Here is a 21241-nt window from a genome sequence, read left to right on the forward strand (position 1 = left end):
GAAGAAGTGATCCTGATCTTTTTAGACTGCCTTCGTCTATGTACTCATCGATCATTAATCTCAGTCGACTCATGGGTACTTGGGGGCAGGATAATTTTGTTTTAGCCCCCCCCCCCCCCTTTTCCTCCAAAATCCGTTATTTTTGGGGGATGATCAAAAATAGTATATGGCTGAAGATAGTAAATTAGGAATTGATAGTCAATAGTAAATACATGTTATTTCTGGTATATTTATGAATAAAGGATTTTGGAAAAAAAGGGGGCGGGCAAAAAAAAAATCATCTTGTCCCCAAGTTCATATGAGTCGACTGCATTTAAAACTGTAAAACTGAAACTGAGGCTGAATGTGAGAACAAAAATAAACTTTGAGGCAACACCCACACTCAACCCCCCCCCCCCCATTTTTGTTTAAACTTTCCGGTAAAAATATGTGTGTTGTAGAAATCCCCCCTCCCAGTAAAAACAAAATCAATAAACACTGTGCGACAACTCCAACTTTTGTCAGTTTTTACTTTTCATTTTATTCATCCTTTTCGTCAGTGTGGTCGAGTATCTACAGCATTAGAAAGCCTGATCAATAGATATTACATAATTGAAAAATAATAATTTTTATTCATGTTGATTTTATTCAATTAAATTGTATTATTCCAGTGTTGATGACTGTGATAGGCATTTAATGGATGCCATCGTGCTTGTGAACTAAGTAGCTTTTCTATTTACTCAATGGGGTTCTAAACAAACAAACGGCCACTGAATGCGTCCTTAGAAACTGTCAAAACGAGGCTCGGAAAATACAGGTGGTAAAATTAAGAAGGGAAATATGATATTCAGTTTTGTGTTCATAAAATAGATTCTTACTATCAAGATGTGTTGGTGAAAACAATACAGATTAATTTTCATAATTAAGGTGAGTCGCGTGATTTTGTAATATTATGTGTATTAATTATAAGTCACATGAGCAGTGATTTAACACGGTGTGGAACTAAACAGAAGGACACTCGATAAACGCTCTATATGATTATCAGATAACTTGTTTTAATAATTTAAAATGAATATTTTTCAATGTATAGATATTGATTTTCTATCAGCTGTGTATTTGTCATTTTTGAAATGTCAATTTAAAGTTGTTAGTTGGTATCTTATACACACGGAAGTTTAGAGTGTGTACTTCAAACGAATTGATATGCCTTTATGGATTTCTTATATACCATATACAAGTTAAATCTTTCGTCAAAGTCATAAGTATTTATAAATTTCACCAAATCAAAGATGTTCCTCTATAAATTCATATATTACACTAAACGTTTCACGCCTGGATTGGAAAGCGATATTTTAAAATTCTTCCTACGTTTTGTGTATGTAGTGGATTTTAATTTTCAATTTGGATCTTGTTTGTAAAACCAAAATAAAGTTTAAATACCATAGATTTAAAAGAATTACTACACAAAGAAAAAAGATTTACTTATTCTCCTGACTTATGCAATAATTGTAAATTTCAGTGAAAACAAGTGTAGGGGTGTGTACGAATAAACAAGTCATAACTTAGAAAACCCCCAAAAAAAATCACAACTTTCATTATTGATTATTATTATCATTATAGAAGCTGATAATTTAGCAAAACACAATGATTGTTCTTTTCAAATAGTTTTTTTTTAACTGGAAAGAAAATGTCACACGTACTACAGATTGTGTCTTGCACCAAACATTCACGCCGTCTTGTGCATGGGCAATTGCAAGAATCACTCATAAAAATATCCCTGGGCTGGGAATGAGACCCAACTTATGTTTTTCCCCATTTCAATCTTGTACTTGCTAATTCTATTTTAATTACAATATTGTAAACTTAATTAAATATGTTAACGGAAAAATATAAGAATACACCTAATCCAAGGAACCTGAACATATGTAAGAATAATAGTCAGGCAACCCGAAAACTCTCTTTGTTTATATTCTATACGGGAACACACTGCTTTTTAATCCAAAGACTAATTATGCAACACTTTGTCTTGAAATGGATTTGTTTGTTCAGAAAATTATACAAAGTAAATTACGTAGGTTGTTATTTTCCTGTAAATATATTCACGTTCTGATACGTCCGGATTAGTAGGTTATTTCATTCAAATTGTAACGTTTTTATTTAAAAAACAATTAACAAAAGCACTTAATTAACCGTAAAAACGTTTAATTACTAATTAATTAAATTCCATTCATAATTAGTCATTTGATTCAACTTATCTATATCTAGAATTTATTTATTGGTATAATACTTCCTATTTAGTTGTTTAGAAGGTATAACATTTAAGTATACAAATGTATAAATGGGTCTGTCATTTTTGTTCGGGGTAGTTTTTACGACAAACAATTTCAGTAGACAGGAAAATTCGAATATCAGGTAAAAATTAGAAATATTGATGCGTCCTGTCAAAACTATGGTCCGTGTTGGGAGTTTGCAATTCTTTCTGAAAGTTAAAGAACCCGTGCAACAACTTTTTGAGGAATAGCTAGGTATGCGACATAGCAAAACGTCTGCCCTATTTAACGTGCTCAGCGTTCCAGTGGTAGGCCAAACTCTTCCTCCTAGGGCCAGTCGGTAAATTTTGCAGGACCTTCTTTAATTTACCCATCATCTAATCACCTCGCATTAAATATACACGAAGTATTCGCCACTGGGTGTTAAGCAAATAATAAAATAAGTCAGTTATACGTTACATTTATTGAGGAAAAAGTAAAGATACTTAGTTGACGACGACAGCTAATCCGTCTTTCTGTTTGACCTATGTCGTCTGATATTTGTAGTTTTTCCTCAGCTGTTGTTCATGATATGGTTATGCCTTTCAGACATTACACAATGATAAATTTTGAAAATACGCAAAGGTCACATAAAATCAATCTGAAATTTCGATAAAAAAACCAAACAAGTGAAGGGGTGTGTACGAATAAAAACAAGTCATAACCTAGGTTTCCAAAAAATTTGCGATATTTTTGATATTATCAATTAATCATTGCACAACCACAATCATGTCGATGTTGATGGTATATGTGTTTTTCTAAAATGGTTCGTTTTATATCAGATTTATTGATTATCGTATCTTATTTTATTTAAGCTAATAATATTTATTGAAATTAAACTTTTTTTCTACCAAATAACCTTATAGATTAGTGCCATACTCGATCAATCAAACTATCACGTGGTCTTTAAACTAATCGGTCTGTCCGTCCGTCAGTAAGTTAGCTTGTCAATTGATCAAAATTTCATTGAAAAAATCAGACACTTTTCGATGTAGACCAATGTTTCAATCCATTGTTTCAGTTCTAACGTTATCAGTTTAAATAAGTGCTAAAATATGCAAATACATGTAGCTTACTATGCGGTATGGGTCTTGTTCATTGTTGAAGACTGTGCGGTGACCTATAGTGTTTACTTCTATGTCATTTGGTATCTGGTGGAGAGTTGTCTCATTGGCAATTATACCCCATCTTATTTTTATAAATACAGTTCATAAAGTACTACGCATGTTGATTGACGCTGCTACAATGCACTAAGGTCAGAGCAAACTTCGTTTCGTTTCCTAATGTAGAAAATTAAGTATGCTTAAGATGGTCTTATCAGACTATATATACTCTATCAGATATTTTTGACACAACACTTGAAAATAAATTTGTCTATCGATTGTTTTATCTTGTCAAAGTAAATATTATATGTAGGGCCTATAAGTGCCTTTATCACGGAATATTGGCGTGTTGTCTCTTACCGTCTTTAATCATTTATTTTCCCGTTTGGACTGAGGCACGTTTATGTAATTAATGTCGGTGCATTTCTCTTTGCTGATTTATTTGTTAAAATTGTCACCGTAACATAAACTTGTTTATAAATTAAATGCAGAACTATTTATTTAAATTGAGACATTTAAAAGGTCTCTATGAACAACCACATTTTCATTAACACAGTTGACAATATCGGATTAATTGATATTTTCTGCCTAAATCTGTTGGAACAATATATCTTTTAAAAACAGTACAGCATTTATAGTGTAACGTAATTCTATAACCCTGTTGTATAAGCTGTGATAATTAATTCCGTTCATTCGTCCTTACTTTTTATAATATTTGTAGCACCTCCTCATCAGAGATTTGATTTGAATTTAATCATCAGAAAATCTTAAAGCATTTAATTGTATCATGTTGTATAGTTCACCTCATAATTTCTTCAATGATCTGACTGATTTCAGGGGTTTATTTAAGTCATTTTTTAAGTTATAGCATTGCCTCGATTTCGATGAATTTTCACAGGATCTTTTTTATACAGTGTATATAACGAGTGGAACACCCATCTGCTTTATTTTAGAAAATCAATTGATTTCAGACGATTTTGAGGTTTCCCATATCAAAACATGAACTTAATTTGCAACAACGATACACAATTGGGGTCTTTCTATAGTTTTAAATACAACGAAAATTAATTGATAAATGCAAGCTTGTCGTCCAGTGGCAAATAGTTCAGGTATATTTAGGAGGTTGTGAATTTGGATTGTCACTGATAATGAGTGTATTTTGGATAAATGCAGATTTTGATTTTCAACTGACCATGCACCAACACACTCCTTAAAGAATTGTTACACGTGTTCTTCATCATGCTAAGGGCGGGACGATTTCCATTAACAATTCAATGAATTCTCCGTTCCATTCGAATAAAAGAACTTGGCTGCGTATTTATACATCCTACACTGCAAAATTAATTAACCACCCGAGTGGAACTGAGAGCATTTTCTATACCACGGACCCGGGCTACTCTCGAAATAAGTTTCAAATTTGGTATTGAAATCATTTCACCCTACGCGTCGGATTAAATGACCGCGGAAGACGAAGTTTGAAAAAAACCTTAACGGCGTTCCATAATCACCAGAGTACATAACTTTTCTTTTTAATAATCCAATTATATTCGTTGATCAGATATGTTTCAAACACGTGTCGTGGTAAGTGTACTCTTCGCTTCCGGGTTAAGAAACTTAGCACTTTGGGTGAAATTATCTTATTTATGGATACCAATTTTAACAAGTTTTAATACCTCTAAATGTAACCAATGTCTGTTGATATGAGCTATGTTGACGAATTTCTTCCTGAATAAGACGACAAAATTGCTTTCAAATCGATTTGCTGTTTTAACCAATATTTATTTCAAAATAAATACCATAATTGCAAAATTATTTATGGAATATGATATTGAAGGTTTTATGAAATGAATAAAACGAAACTGATTTATGAAAAAAACACGTTAATTCTCAAGATACACCTGCTATATATAGACATGATTAAAATTGAAGACTTCTCTATTTTCGTTGATGTTGGTATAAGGGGATAATATCATCTTAGACTTGTCCGTATTTAATTGAGATAAGAAATATGTTTGCTACTAAAAATGCAGGTCAAAGTGTTGAAACAGGATGAGACAATACATTCTTGTTGCACCATTTTGACAAAGTGGACTTCAGTTTTATTTTCCATTTAATGTGAGGCAACCACTCATAAAATTGAACTAGTAATGTTTCAGTATGGCGATGAGTTGTTTGAATCCATTTCATGTCTGAAGGTTAAATATACTAAGGACAAAATTGCGCAATTATCCAATGAAGATTTAAAATAATTACAAAAATGTTGAGTAGTGAAGATCATATCTTCGGAGAAAATGTGCCTGTTGCTTAGCACATTGAAATTACTAAAAAGCAATTTAAAAGAATAAAAGATATAAAAACAAATGTGTTGACAAAATGGAGGCATGGTTTATTTTATAGGCCTCGGTGAAAATTGTTAATTAAACGGTTACGTTTTGTATTGAAGAAACATTCATTAGAATTTCGTGAAGAATTTGGAACATATACAATAAGCTCTATTAATCCAGCAAAATAAGATCATACATAAAGTTCTTGGGATTTTGGAAATTAACAATCGGTATCTTTGCGTACGAGGATAAATGACTTTAATAATTAAAAAATAACAGAACATGGAAGTCATATCTGGAGAATTTGTTGACACAACGGATAATGAATCAACTTTGTCCGATAAGAAAGTTCGGTGAGTTATAAATTATATATTAATTTAACTAAAAAGTATTATGAATAGAAAAAGATGTGAAATATTCGCTCACAAGACAGCAACCAAACGACACAAACAGCCTACAGACGTTTAGAGGTCACCATAATAATGTTTGGTTGTTAACGTTACTTGTATCACGTAAGCTACTGCTTTATCTCGTTCGAAACAAATAAAAAAAACTAGATGATAAATAAATAAAATTCAGCATTCTCACTATCGGAAATGGTTGCGTCCTGTTTTATAAAGAGTACATTAGTTTCTGCTGTAAATGTTTTAAGACTTTTTTTCACGTTTCTATTCAGCTGTTTCGTCGAATTTTGCTGTATTTTTTTTTTTTTTTTTTCTTCTTTTAAATTTGAGTGTTTATGAAGTGTTTATATAATTTTTATGGAGTAGCGATTATGTACATTAAATGTTTTATTATTGCTTTTTCTATATTTAGAATTACAGTTATGTTATCTTTAAATTTCGACAAAGTCCAATGTGAAATATTTAAGGGACAGGGTCGTTAAAGAAAAACAAACCATTTTAAGTTTTGCCTATCAATTCCATGGAATATCTGCAATGTATACCTTGGTCTATGAAATCTATATTTTGAAGAAGATAAGTTTAGAATTTTCTTTAAACGTATTTGGTCAACCTAAATCTTGTCAGTTTTACAAACAAATCAACAAAACCCAAATTCTATGCTTTGAGTAATATATACCACACACTGAAATTTATCATGAGATATTATGTGGCAAAATCAACATATGTCAAAAGTTCTCAATAAACAATATCCCTGATATGAAAACATTCATTCATATGAAGCCTTTCAACGTGATATATGACCAACTCATATTAGAAATTAATATTTCATATAAACAGCGAATAAATATTATTGAACAAGTAGTCATATGGCTATAAATCCACTTATGAATCAAATATCCCGGCGATTTTGGAGGGTTTTATTTGAATACAGAGGATTATGGACATAAATCCTATTTGCATGATCTCTTTAAAAAAAGCTGTAAAATACAAAGCGTGTTAGATTTAGGACTATACGCATTACAATCTATTGTAGGGGAATATTTTGACTTTCGTGATGTCATTGTTTATATTCTTGATAAGAGATGTTTTTATTGACTAACACTGACTTATATACATATGCCTGTTCAAAGTCAGGAACATTGTATTTTGCTATGACTTAATGCTTCTGTTTTTGTTTTGAGGGAATTTGGAATTAATGGCAGATTCCTGGTTAGTCTCTGATAAATCTATTCACATTTGTTCTATGAACAACTCTGTCTTTTGTTAAAGATCGTATCGGTTGACATCTCGTATCGGTTGACATCTAGATGTCTATATGTTTTTTTGTCGTTGGTTTGCTGTCTCATTGACGTTTATCCCACATCTTATTTCATTCATAATTTTACCAAGGCCAAAACGATTAATTTCCACTTCACCATAGAAACCGCATGTGGTCTCGTTGTAGCGTGTTTACCTTGAGAACAAGAGGTTAATGGTTCCATCTCTGGCCGGGTCAAATTTAAAGACGCGAAATTGGAGTTTGTTGTTCTCCGTTAAGAACATGGCATATAGCAGTAAGAACTAAAAACGGTCTACTCGGAGTCACAATAATGTGTCCGGGTAGGGTACGTGTAACATGTCTTCCTGTCGGCTATAATCTTGTAAACTGGCAAGTTAAAAATCTGTAACCTAGTTGGTCGGTTCACATTAAAGCAGGGTCCATATTAATGACACATTAACGTGTTCTCGTTCTGATACAATGTAATATTTGCCACTGCACATTGAAAAGTAATCCATCCATCATTGCATGTTTTCCCTTATGGACTTTAATTTTTTTGTCATCTCATTAAATTAAGTTATCATGCAATTTAATTGATATCGAAACTCATTACTTGCGCTTAATTCGCAATTCGAAGTCGAACAATAATTTCTCATCAGTGGTGCTTGAAACAAATTATAGCCAATCCGAAAGCACCAAAAGTTGAACTAGAAACAATACCAAAACATTCGCGAAATTCTTTCCAGTTTATTCCTTTACGCTTCATATGAAAAATAGAGAAACTTCTTTTCTCGCCAAAGATAATTTTGTTCAGTCCTGTATATGAAAAACAAGTATGCATTCAGACGATCTGTTACAGTATTTTTTTCACAATTTTGATGAGTTATAAATTCTCTAACGAATAAGGTTTCCTTCAAAATTTCATTTTTGAATTATAAATAATTTGAATTTTAACAGCTTACAGCCTAATAATGTAGTAAACGCTTTTTGGGTGTTTATCTCAATCTTGATTCTTTTTCTTTAAATCCTTCCAATCTCTAAGTGCTTGCGTGAGAAAGGTCTGTAAATCAAAACAAATCATAGAAAAATGTTCTCAAATCATTACTTATACATAACTATACCACTGTATCATGAAAGCACAGTTTTAAATTTCCGTTTGTATTATACAGAGAAATTAATTTTAATTTAGATAAGAGAGTGTTTATAAAGTACATTTTATTGATTAAACATAAATGTTTACAAAATGGGAATCCCTATCCTCTATTTATAGAGAGAGGGGAGCACTGGCTAATTTAAAGAATAAAATCTTGGGTGATGACTTTGAGAAAAAATGTATGCTTTTCCCCATAACTATCCGTATTTCTTGTGTAGAAAGTAAGTTCCCAACGACCTAATTATCCCAGTCACACGTTGCATAACTTCCTCTAGTTTTTGTGTGATTTCCTGCTAAGTACTCTTCAGATTCTCTCAAATCCAAATCTTCCATTCATGCGACCCCCCCCCCCCCCCTTTCATACTGTGTTCAACCATTCATATCATCACTTTTACATATCTTATATATAACTTTTTGTATTGTAAGCATGCATGTTTTATATGTTTTGTCTGTTACAAATTGTTGGCGCGAGAAGACTTTATACTTATGTCTCATACCTTTTTCATACTTAAGCAAATAAAATAAATTTAAACTTAACCCCCTTTTTTCATAAAATAAACGTGTGGTATATGAAAACCCCGCTGTATCACTTTCTCGTCCATTTAAAAAAATCAATTCAGTTTATCAATATAAATTAAAAGCAATTTGTAATTTTTGCAAGAACATTAAAATATGTAATTACAATAAAAATAAATTGGCAGTGATTAAGTGGTGTCTTTCTTCTAACAATACACATCATTAAAGGTACCTTGACATCACAATAGGACGGCCTCTCTTATCAATAATGTCACTAATTGCTAGAGCATAATACATCTAAAGTCCTCTTTGTATCTAAGGTCGAGATTCCTTATCGAAATCGATTATTCTTTTATATTAACGGAAATTGTATTGACTGGTTTCTAAGTTGATGTTTTCAATGAATGGATATAGGAAAGTTTTTTTCTGAAGTGGACTTAGGTTTACTAGCACTATAAAACTTTATGGTAAGATGGGTCTGTTTTTTCTTTTTTTTATTGGTTCGCTTCACGTTCTAGTGATTGCAATCATCAGTTTAACTGACCCTGAGGTGGCAGTGTATACAAACGTTCTTATTCCGTTGCTTATTTGCAGAGGCGGATTTAGGGAGGGGGCAGGGGACCTAGCCCTCCCCTTTATGGAGCTTCATATATATACTTTTTACAAGCATCCTTCCAAACGATTAATCAATCAAATGTCCATAGACTGTCTTTTGTTTCCTTTTGCATAGTCTGTCAGAGGTTGTTCAAAATTTAGTTGATTGAATGTTTTTAGAGATACATATGTTAATAATATGAATTGTACGAGGATAGTAGTTCTATATTCACTTCAATATAGTACTTCAATGGGATATGACTATCATACAGCGGTTTGTTGTTTTCCGAACGGATATTACAGTCCTGTAATAAACAGAGTTATGTAAATGTTGCACTTCCACTTATTTCTAAATTCAAACCGTTAATAATAAAATTTTCGGCTTTTTCTTTGGATGCAACCTGCGAAATGTGATGGTAATATGAGTCAAGCATCTGCTGTATTTGCATTTAAACACAGAGGCCATTTTTAAAGAAAGCGTATAGAATGGTTGAAATCGTGTCGTGTATATACATTAATAGTTAGTTATAAAAACTGGAGGGATAATAAATAAATACTAAAAGCATCAAATGAGACGTCCGAGTTAATGTTTAAATGGGTAAATATTGAATCAGAAAACAAATACTTTTCACCTCGAGACTTCTTCATCTCTTTTAACAAGCATTTAAATATTTATTGCGGGGTTTTGATGCGTATATGTTGTAAACGATTCGAGAAGCTTTAAAAGTCCTTTCAACATAACGAAAACGAAATGTAAATTTTATGTAAATTGTATTCACGAATAAGAAATGATGTACATATGTATTAGAAAAAAAACGTATTAAAGATTTTCTAGTGGAATGAACAGTTAAAGAGCTTTTTTGTAAACTAAGTCTCATCCGCCATAATTTTTTAGATGTTATTTTAAAAACCTGAAGCAAAATTTCACTAAATGTCGGATGATATTTATCAGATAAATCATTTCAAAATCGTAGATTATGGAAACGTGGGTTCGATTCACAATTGACAGACATTTTTTGAATGATTAAAATGGAACGGTTATATGGTTGACATTTATTGCTTGCAGAAGCTGTAACAGGAGAATTTTTTCGTAACATCGTTCATGAACTTGTTACTTTCATTCACTCTACCGAATGTTCCCATTTTCCAGTGACATTCCAAATCCCTTTTCAGCTTGCCTGTCATAAAAAGAAAAAAGGAGAAAATACAGATCTGATTTTAATCACACGCATTGAAAAATACTGCGGCTTCAATCAATATCTTGGATCAAATTTGAATTAATATGAAATCTAGAAAGATCAGTTTACATAGATTTCCTGAACAAACTATTCTATTAAAACCCATAATATACACATGGCTATCATTAATGGATATTGAATTTCCTAGTTATATAACTCGGTACTTTGAGTTCATTTAATGCAATAAATTCAAATGCCACTTTATAGTGTTGTTTTTTGAAGTACTGCAAAACAAAACCCACAATATATAATGGACAACTTAAAATCAAAGTACCTGTTTTTTTTTTAATTATTTACTGGGCCAATAGATGTTATGTATCATAGTCCCATGTATTAATAGCGATAATCACTGATGATCGATCGTGAATGCTAATAATCGAATATGTTTTCAAAAATCGAAATTTGATGTATTGAGATAAAATGTTAAGGAATTGAACTTATATCATTTTTATGCACAGTCACTTCATGGCTGGGGAATATAGTTCTAGTCATTCTGAAATAAAAAAAGTTATCTAGACATTTCTTCGTTTTGCATGTAAGGTGGTCTGAATATTTTTGGAACATTAGTGCATAATGATGACTCACAAGTTGAATTTGCGTTTAGTTCCAGTTGAATGATTTTTTTCTCTCGAAATAATGGCCCTTGGACAGAAAATTTCATGAAAATCCTGACTGGGCGTGTTCCCAAGTTACATTTAGTACGGCCTGTCATGCAAGTTGGCTATCTGTTATTTGCTAGAAAAACTCATAAAAGATACGAGGGTTATACGCTGTAATTTAGTACGTCATATACGTCTACATAAGACCCATCAGTGGCGTTCGATTCAAAACAGTTGTTAACCAAATCAATAAATATCCTTTACAATTATACCAATGCATTTTTTTACTGTTCAGAGCATACAAAACATTTGATTAAAAATGCATTTAACATACATTGTTTTCTGTGGTATTCAGACGATTTTTCATTATCATGGTTTCTTTACTTCTTTTGTCAAACGAGCGGTGATGAGATGACTTTGCAGAAAATGAAACTCTTCTCTATACAAATGATATCAAAATATTGATGTTGACTTCTATAATATAGTATCATATTTAATTTCCCTATTGACGATTTTTTTTTTTACAAATGGCATTTAAATTGAAAAATAATATACTCAAAATATATGCAGTGGTTGTCAAAACATTAGAATAGAAAATTCGTGTCATTGTACTTAATAAAAACACAGCCTTGCTGTAGTATAAAAATTCTCACGTCCAAAATTAATCAATTGGTGTGTTAAATTAATAATTCATCGTGTTCTTACAAATTATAGGTTGTTTAAATACACCATGTACAAAAGAGTAACTATATCTTGGCGATAAAGGGTCGAATTTGTAGTAAAATAGTATTGGTATATTGATTTAAAAACTTCTAAAAATGTTTTAAATAAGCTGATAAGAGTTTTACAGAAACAATGGAACAACCCTAAGTTATCTGACAAATCTTCATTTGGATAAAGTTGCTTCAGAGGTATATTGTTTCCGGACGCTTATATTAACAAGTTACGCGTGGCTATGGAATGCGATGAATTGATTATCATTTTGAATGGTCAAAGCGAATGACTTAATAAACCATATACCTGCTCGTGGTTTGGAAATTACGTCCTAAAAATTACAGTTTGATAACTATGATACATTTGCAAGAAAATATCTTAAATCCTTATACCCTGAAAGGTTGATACGATTCGCTTAAAGCACAGATTTCATTAGAAAAAAAACTAACCACGATATCTGAAATCTGGGTATCCGAAATCTGTCCTTTCTGGGTAGCACTGCAGCTTTTAATAATACGAATAATAATAATACACATGTAATGAATGATACACCATAAGAAACATTTGATCAAAATAAGGTTAGGAACATGCTATTTTTCTGATTTTATTTTTCTGATTTCTGAATGTTCTTAAAGCGTTACGGATAACGCTGAAACCTTATAAAATGACGTTCATCGTTTTAAGTTTAATTAGGGTTGTTTAGGAAACATTTTAAGTAAAGATAATAGTTCGAAACCAATTACTACAGTTTCTTTACGTAAAAGTTAAAGGTTGATTGAATATGAACCTTTGGTAAAAAATTTCAACGACACCCACAGGGCGAGACAGTTATCTTGTCTTTAAATATTAACCTGAATTTGAGGGTAGTATATGTAGTACCTATCTGAAATTGATTGCTGAAAATAGTAGAGGGCTTCTTACCCTTCTATGCCACCTGTGCCAGTAAATTGAGACGTATTCATTTTTTCTAAGCGAAGAATCCAAGTAAAAAAACTTTTACCTCTGTTTTACAGGTTTGTGTTACCAGACATCATGAAAGAGCAGACGTACGGCTGGTATCCCTCCGCCAAGGATGTCTATGTTGATAGGCGGATGGGTGTTCCAAACGAATACCGTGAGTATTTGCAGCTATTTCTTAAAATGGTTAACACCATAACAACGATTCTGTGGCTTTAAGTAGGACAAACAAAAATAATACTAATTTGTTTTTAACCAAATAGGGGCATCTTAAGCATTTTTAGATGGTTTCGATATCTATTATCGTTTGACCTTACTTATATATTATTACTATCTATTTTATTTGAACCAAACATTGCAGACATTTCTTGGTGAAAAAAATGTTGTTTTTTTGGCAAATCGTCTGAAGTTGATAAAGTTAATTTTATAAACATTGAAGAATATAATACTTCACTTTAGATTAAGATGAGCATTCTAGTTTTTATGTCAAATTGATCGAAGGGAGAGTGTCAGTTTTTCTCATCACATGTCGTCTCGTATCCATTGTTCAGATGTAGTTTTTTAAAACACGCTTTTCTCTGAAACCATTGGACCAATTTATACCATCTATATTTTATATGCATTATATGCATATAGGATGTTTGTTTTGACAGTACGGTAATCGTTTGTGCCACCGACAAATTTAAACTTAGCGCCCACCGCCACACGAACATAGCATGGATTAGGAGGTTAAAATAGACAAAGAAAATGACGTTATTCTAACCAAAAGCACCATTCCCTTTAGAAATCTGCCAAAAACCCGTCAGTGTGCGGCATTAATGCTTGGTGAGCGATGGGAGATATCATTGGAGACACTTGTTATGTAAAAATATCCTTTAGTTTTCGAAATGCGTAAATGGTATTACTTTCACTTGGTCGATAACTCTCACTGCTGGACTGTTAATCCCCGAGAATATCATCAGCCTAGTTACCAGTACTTTGGTACATTAAAATTCGAATGTATCCAGGGTTCGGCTAAACGTGTAGCCCTTTTCGGTTTTGATAGCGTCGTTAGGCTTTTGATTTTAGACATTTTGGCCTTGAGCATCACTAAAGAGAAATCAAATGTCCAAATGTACATATGGTGCAGTAAAATTAGTACCGTTAATGTTATAAGAAATGTTTGCTTATACCATATTGATTTACATATTTTCATGTTTATACAATTTTGTTTTTAGCACGGTCTCCTTCTATGTTGTCAGGTACTGCTTTAACAAATAACATGCTTTTTGTGTTGCTCTAATCATGTGACCACAGAGAGTGACCAATCAAAAGTGTGAGGATTTTAAACATGCAAGAAACACGACATTGTTATCACCATCCTGAATTGAAAACCAACTAACATTGCCAATATGTTTTATATTTTTCAAATGGAAATAGAAAATAATAACATGTAGATGTTGTAGAAGGAAAATGCATTTTTTAAATTCAGTTTCAACTTGTTTTAACAATTTGTTTTCAATAAAACAATAAATAATAACCGGGAAATATTTGACTAGTATTTAAAACAACATGGAAATTAACAGCATGATTATGTTTGGACCCATCTTTTATTATTCTTTTTGCACTTTTTAAATGTAAAGAATTTTTTTTGCTATTGTGTCGTGAATTGCTTGTTGCTTTACACATGATTTCTTTTGAATTTTGTCGATAGTTTATGATTTTCCAAATATTTGGCTTGGTGTTTTTGCTTTGCTTGTCATTGTCATAATTAAAATGTAGATGATTCCCCCTAAAGATGTATAATATAATTTTCTTTCATATAATATTTTAGAACTTGAAGCCATGTACAAGTATCAAAACAGTAAATATTATACAGCACCCAATCCACCTTCACCAAGGCCACCGAAAGGCTTCCGTCCATCACCAACTCCTAGCAAACGTCCAATGTCTAGTGTTTCGAGTCATCATTCTAGATCGGAGAGCAAACAGTCAGCCTCTTTGCAAATACGAGCCAAAAGTGCACCGATATATGACTTCAAACCCGTTCCTAAATTACAAATACCAACCCCATTTCAATGTTGGTCAACTAAAGTAGCTGAAACTTCTTACGGTGTGCCAATACCGACAGAGTTAGAGCCGAGGACCCCAACTCCATCGTCAGCGTTTCAACCAGAGAATGGTGTTACAATCATACCGACATCAGAATATCCGGAAATGTCAGAGAGGGAAAGCTTCGACACTAAAAGAGAAAGGGTGAAGAGTGCTGTAATTCCTAGACAGAAACCTACTCCTCCCCCACGACCAATAAAATCTGCTGGTTCAAACAGATACCAGACGCCAACAGAGGACATACGTCAGTTACGACCAAGGAATCCGACACCAAAGTCATGTGTACCTGACTACGCAGATACTGTATCCCGAGTGGCAACACCAGATCAATACGAAAGAGATCGAGAAAAATATGGCTGGAGAGCAGAAGTTCATGGCGATCCACTCAGGCTGAAGTGAGTAATATTTTCCATGAACAACTATTGAAAAGAATAAATACGATAATAAGAAACACATTTATTTACTAATGTATACCTGCTTTAGTATTTATGTAAGTTTCAATATTAATTTAAGATCTTTAGATGTAATCATAACATTGAATTAATGTCCAAAAGTTACTGACAAAGTTTAGTAATGTATATGATATGTTTGGTAAAAAAAGTGAAAGAAGTAGAAGAATGCATGTATTCGCCAAACATTACAAAACATTTGTTAAGCAAATTGAAGGCAACAAAAAGAGAAAGGCGGGACATACCAAGGGGACTGTTTGGTCGAATCTGCGATTGTTTGAAATAAAACAAAGAAACATAAATCAAGGAAACATTCTTCTTTAATTGCGTTTAGACTGGAAGTCCTTTAACTATAGAAGTTTTCAAAGGACATGTAAATTATGTGTTATGGTAATATTTCAAAGCTAGTTTAAATTTGGGAAAAAAAGTATTTGATCAGAACAGCATCAAATACTACAAGATGAGTAATGAAGAAAAATATTGGGCTCCATCATAGTTCAGTAACTAATGCTAATACATGTAAATCTTAAAAACGGTTTATGTACACCATATGCATAATATTAGGCATAAAATGAGGAGTTCAACGCTTGTCGACTTTTTGACGTGAAACACATTACAAAGTGTAAATCCCCGTATTGTATGGGATTTTTATTTTAGAAAAATAAGTAAAGTGTAAGTAGATATATTTATATATTTTAACTATTTAGCAATGGAATTAGACCAAGGTTTCTGGCAAATATGTGCCCTCTAGTGGTAAGAGAATAGATTAGATGGTTTATGGTGAAATGTGTTGATTTTTATTCATATGGTATAAAAACAATTATATATATATATATATAATTATGTTCTGCACTTAATTAAGGACAGTTAAACTATAGATGGCACATTGTATGCGTGGGAAGTTGTGTATTATTAATATTTCAATTTGTATGATTGATTTCATTATATTGAATCGCATCTGGGTCAATTATTGTCTTATGAATAAAACAGACAGCAAATTTGATATGTGATATATTCATAATGGAATATTCCCTGTTGATGTTTTGATACCTTACTTAGTGTGTTGGCTGTATTAGTGAAGTCGACCCCTTCATTTCTCAATGAATGCATGGTCAATGAGATGAAAAGCTGATGACCATTTATAGCCGGTGCCATTCCTACCACATGAAGCCAATTTTTGTGATATACATGAATCATATTGCTAATATACATTATTAAATTTAGTAAAATAATCCCAGAGAATATATCACAGTTTAATCTTATTATCACTAAATATTATCCGCACACGATCATCTGCTCCTTAATGTGTATAATTAGTATTATGGTATATTATTAAATGCTGAAAAGTAAACACTGGTATGTTTTTATGCTCTGTAGCTTAAAGTGCTATAGGGACAAATAAATGCTTCGTCTTTTAAAATTAATAATATCGCATATACTTTTCAGGAAAGTGATGAAGAGACTGCCATACTATGTACAATGTGAAGATCCCATCATACCACCAAATCCTCCTAAGGCTTATATGGAAAATATGGAGACTTTCTTCTATAATACCATACCACGTAGACCAATGGCATATACAATACACAAGGAATGGGTATCTGAAGTCATTCATGCTAAACGTATGGAACTTCAAAAAAGAGAAGGAATTAAACATAGATGGAAGAACTTCGCATTTGTATATTAGGGATATTAGGATATATTAATTAATATTAACGAATTGTAGCAATATATTTTCCATTTTCGAAGTTTCGACATTGACAAGATGTTATTGTACATGCATTTAGGCTTGGAAAAGTTTTGCTCCTTAGATAATGTTAATTTACTTTAGTGTAAATTCAGAGCTTCTTGGATATTTATGAACAGTTTTTTTCCGTTGAAAGCATAACGCCTTCTATTGAAGTGCAATTTTCAGTTCAGCACATTTTGATTCTTCCTGTTGAATTTTACCTCAAAGAACGACAACAAATTTCTTATTCAAATTGATAGTATACTTTTTTTCATATCATAGAATGAATTTCGATGTTTCCAATGCCCCCATGTTGAAAGTCTTTCCTTTTAGAAATCATAAGCTTTATAAAAAATTTACAATTTTAAAGATCTGCCTTTTGCCTGGAAATAAGTAAGACAAAAATTAACACTAACTTTTTTTTTACCGGAAATAGTGCTGTTCACAAACTGCCCAAAGGTTTTAAGATGTAAAATATATTATGTTTATCTAAATCAATATTTTGAAATATTCTGTGATATTTTTGTTTGTACAAATGTAAATAAGAGCTATTATTTTTAACTGTGTATATGCATTAAGTACTGTTATGTGATAGTAATGAATACAGTTTTAATGTGTTCCTATATAGTGAAATGAGTGTCAGATGGACATTGTGTCCATTATCCAGCACAAAGTACTAAATGATATAATGGTCAAAATAGATTACAGTTTGTGTATATATGTTATATGTTGTTGCATTTCAAATGATCATTTCTTTCTCGTAGATTTTTAAAAGGTGTCTAAAAGCTTAGATATAAAAAAAATTACATTTTAATTTTGATAGCTTTAGCAAAGTCATTGTTATAAATGAAGTTTACTCGCTGCAAAACTTTGATCCTCAATATTTTGAATATGTTTTTTACTTAATAATGAATTTTTACAATCTGCTTATTGTAATATTGTTAATTAAAAACATATTTTTTTTCTCATGAGTGTAAATGTCTATATTTGCATCATAAATACCTGGTTAAAAAAAAAACGGTTTTAAGTGTTTCAACATAAATAAAGAAAATATTATTTTTAGAATTTCGATTGTTTCTCTTATAGCAGAGAAAGTATCTACACTGCCAAAAACAATAGTTTGTTTCTAAGATTCACAAAAACGTAATTATGGACTATTGGTAGCATTATCTTCATTTATCTATCAACCACTTATGGATTTCTTGGAAAGAAATCTATAACTAAGTAAAAGGGGCATATCATGATTTCAAAATTTCCTTTTTTATGGACTATTTTCATTGTCAATCTTTTACAACATCCAATTTTTTTAAGTAATATTTTTATTTAGAGTTCAAAATTAACATGAACTATGATATAAAAAACAATATGAGACATGAAATCTTTTCATGAGTATTGATTCATACAGCAATTCTAACTCAATCAATAAATTTTTAAAGAAAGACAGCATCCATCTTAGAAATCAGAATACCATGAAACATTTGTATATGTTTATAATTGCAGCACATTCTCACGCTCTTCTACCTCCCTTTCATCTATACTCAAACATCTATTTTTTATTTTCTTCATAATCATGATATGCACGGGGATATGCATGTAAGGGAAATAACTCTATCTCAAATGAAGACATACTTTTTATGTATAAGTAAATGTACTAATCTAAATAAAAAAAATTAGAAAATATATTTCTGAATAACTAAATTTATCAAGATACAAAATATTTCCATAAGTAACACTGATACATAATTTAAATATTTAATTTTGACATCATGTGATACACATGATATGAAAGAAACAAACAATATGTATAAAGAATATAGTATAGATATAACTTTGTTTACTATGTTTACATTAATTTAAAATAAACCAAATGTTGATATTGCTTTTTACCAGTTTTTATATTTTGTTCGAGGTAAACTACATTCAAAACCATTTCCTTAGGTGTATGACTTAATTTAGATATCTAGTAACATCTTTGGATTAAAATAAACAGTGGTTGATGTTTTTATCTAAGATTTAATTTTTAATCAAGAAATTTGATGCTGAAGCCATACTCTGATGTACAAGCTAATTTTTCTTGTTTGTTTTATGAATATTTGTAATTGGTTGGTTGTAATTACTTCAATCGAAATTAATCATCACTGGTTTTTGCTGTTCTGTTATTGACTATTTGGTTTGGATCCTTCTTAGCAGTTATTGCCCACAGCTTACGTGATAAATTGGTTCTTTAAAAACAAGTCTAATGAACATCAGTACATTTATTCTTTCTATGTTTATTACAATGCATAGTTGGCGGACTGCTTGCATGGTAGCTACATGGTGTAGACAATTCATTATGTACAATAAATATTCAGAATGTTTGAAAGCAGATAAAGTAAAAAATAGGGCTAATGGGGAAAAAATTCACAAAAGTTTGTTATTTAGTTTTAATGTTTCTTAAAGTTTTATGTACTTTTGAGTTTCCAAAATTTCTCGAACACGATTATTGGAAGTTATACCAGTTACACGACTGTCATAGAAATTTGCATCATTATCATTATTTGGATTTTTTTTATCTATGTTTACAGATATTTTTCAGGTCACTTTGTAAAGAAAAATATTGCAAAACTACATATTCTGAAGGCACAAAAATTGCCTGAATCAGACCAAAAGTCAAATATTTTAATAAAAATGTGGATTCCTACCAAAATAGTGATGAACTAATATGCTTCGGAAGGATAATCAGTTCCTTTTAAACTAGTGTCTCATTTGCATTGCCAATAATATGGAGATAGTCTGTAAGAAGGCGACATACTATAAAGGATCGGAAGATGTCAATTGTCTAACCCCAAAACATAACCAAATTCATAAACCATTAGTGCATCTGCATTCTCTAACCCTAAATATAACAGATTTTAAAAATTTGGAATGAAAATGAAAAACCTATTCTGACCAAACGTCAGAGAAATAATTGAAATAATTATGACACATCAGGAGGCTATTCGGATTTTTGCCTTGACACCTTCCTTTTCAATAAAATCAAAGTAGAAAAATATCCTCAACAGATTTCATGATTATCTGTGCTACACAAGACAGTTAATTACAACAGACGTCATGATTATATGTCCTACACAAGACCACAAAAAGCATCAGTCATACAACATATTCAAACTACAACACAGAACATTAAAGTTAAACCGACACGAAACCCAGAAATAACCGCAAAAGGTTAAATTATGCGTCAAAGCATTTGCTGCTCCACAAATGTTATCCGTCGTGTTGGTAAGGTTGTCACATATCTAGAATTGTGTCTACGAATATACGAAAAAAAGTGAAATAACAAAAATACCGAACTCCAAGGAAAATTCAAAACGTAAAGTCCTTTATCAAATAACAAAATCAAAAGCTCAAACACACCAAACGAATGGAAAACAATTGTCTTCTTCGTGACTGGGTCAGGCATTTCTTTATGTAGAAAATGGTGGATTAAAACTGGTTTTATAGCTTGTTAAACCTCTCACCTGTATGAAAGTCACAAAGAATTCCATTAAATTGACAACAATGTGTGTGCAAAACAAACAGACATAATAGGTAAAAATGTCAAAAGTTGGGGTACAGCAGTCAATATTGTGTTATTATAAAAAAGACCAGACAGCTATGTGAACAAAGAAAAATAAAATGGCATATAGACACTCTATAGACAAAGCACCTAAGCAAAAATGAAAGAAAAGAATACATTGATGGTCATTTGTGACACAGATATTCCGCAATGGCCAACCATATTATTAGGGAATCTGTTAAACTTTTGAAGAGATGCCATCAACTTTAACATACAATGAAAAAACATG

The 21241-nt window shown here is 31.5% G+C and overlaps 2 protein-coding genes across 4 annotated transcripts in view; one reads left to right on the forward strand and one right to left on the reverse strand.

Annotated features, from left to right (window-relative positions):
* LOC127712999 (small G protein signaling modulator 1-like) overlaps positions 1-21241 on the reverse strand; it is a 361281-nt gene that overhangs the window by 148375 nt on the left and 191665 nt on the right. The window lies entirely within an intron of this gene.
* Positions 723-19303, forward strand: LOC127713008 (uncharacterized). 3 transcript variants are annotated; one of them, XM_052219604.1, is made up of 5 exons: positions 723-906; positions 13205-13305; positions 14366-14389; positions 14962-15634; positions 17135-19303. In XM_052219604.1, the coding sequence occupies exons 2-5, from the start codon at positions 13224-13226 to the stop codon at positions 17373-17375; spliced, it is 1020 nt and encodes a 339-aa protein (XP_052075564.1). In that variant the 5' UTR covers positions 723-906; positions 13205-13223; the 3' UTR covers positions 17376-19303. The 3 variants fall into 3 exon arrangements, with proteins under 3 accessions (XP_052075564.1, XP_052075562.1, XP_052075563.1); XM_052219602.1 differs by lacking the exon at positions 723-906 and adding an exon at positions 5811-6068; XM_052219603.1 differs by lacking the exons at positions 723-906; positions 14366-14389 and adding an exon at positions 5820-6068.

This window comes from Mytilus californianus, unplaced genomic scaffold (assembly GCF_021869535.1).
Source record: "Mytilus californianus isolate M0D057914Y unplaced genomic scaffold, xbMytCali1.0.p SCAF_8, whole genome shotgun sequence".
Taxonomy (NCBI): Eukaryota; Metazoa; Mollusca; class Bivalvia; order Mytilida; family Mytilidae; genus Mytilus; species Mytilus californianus.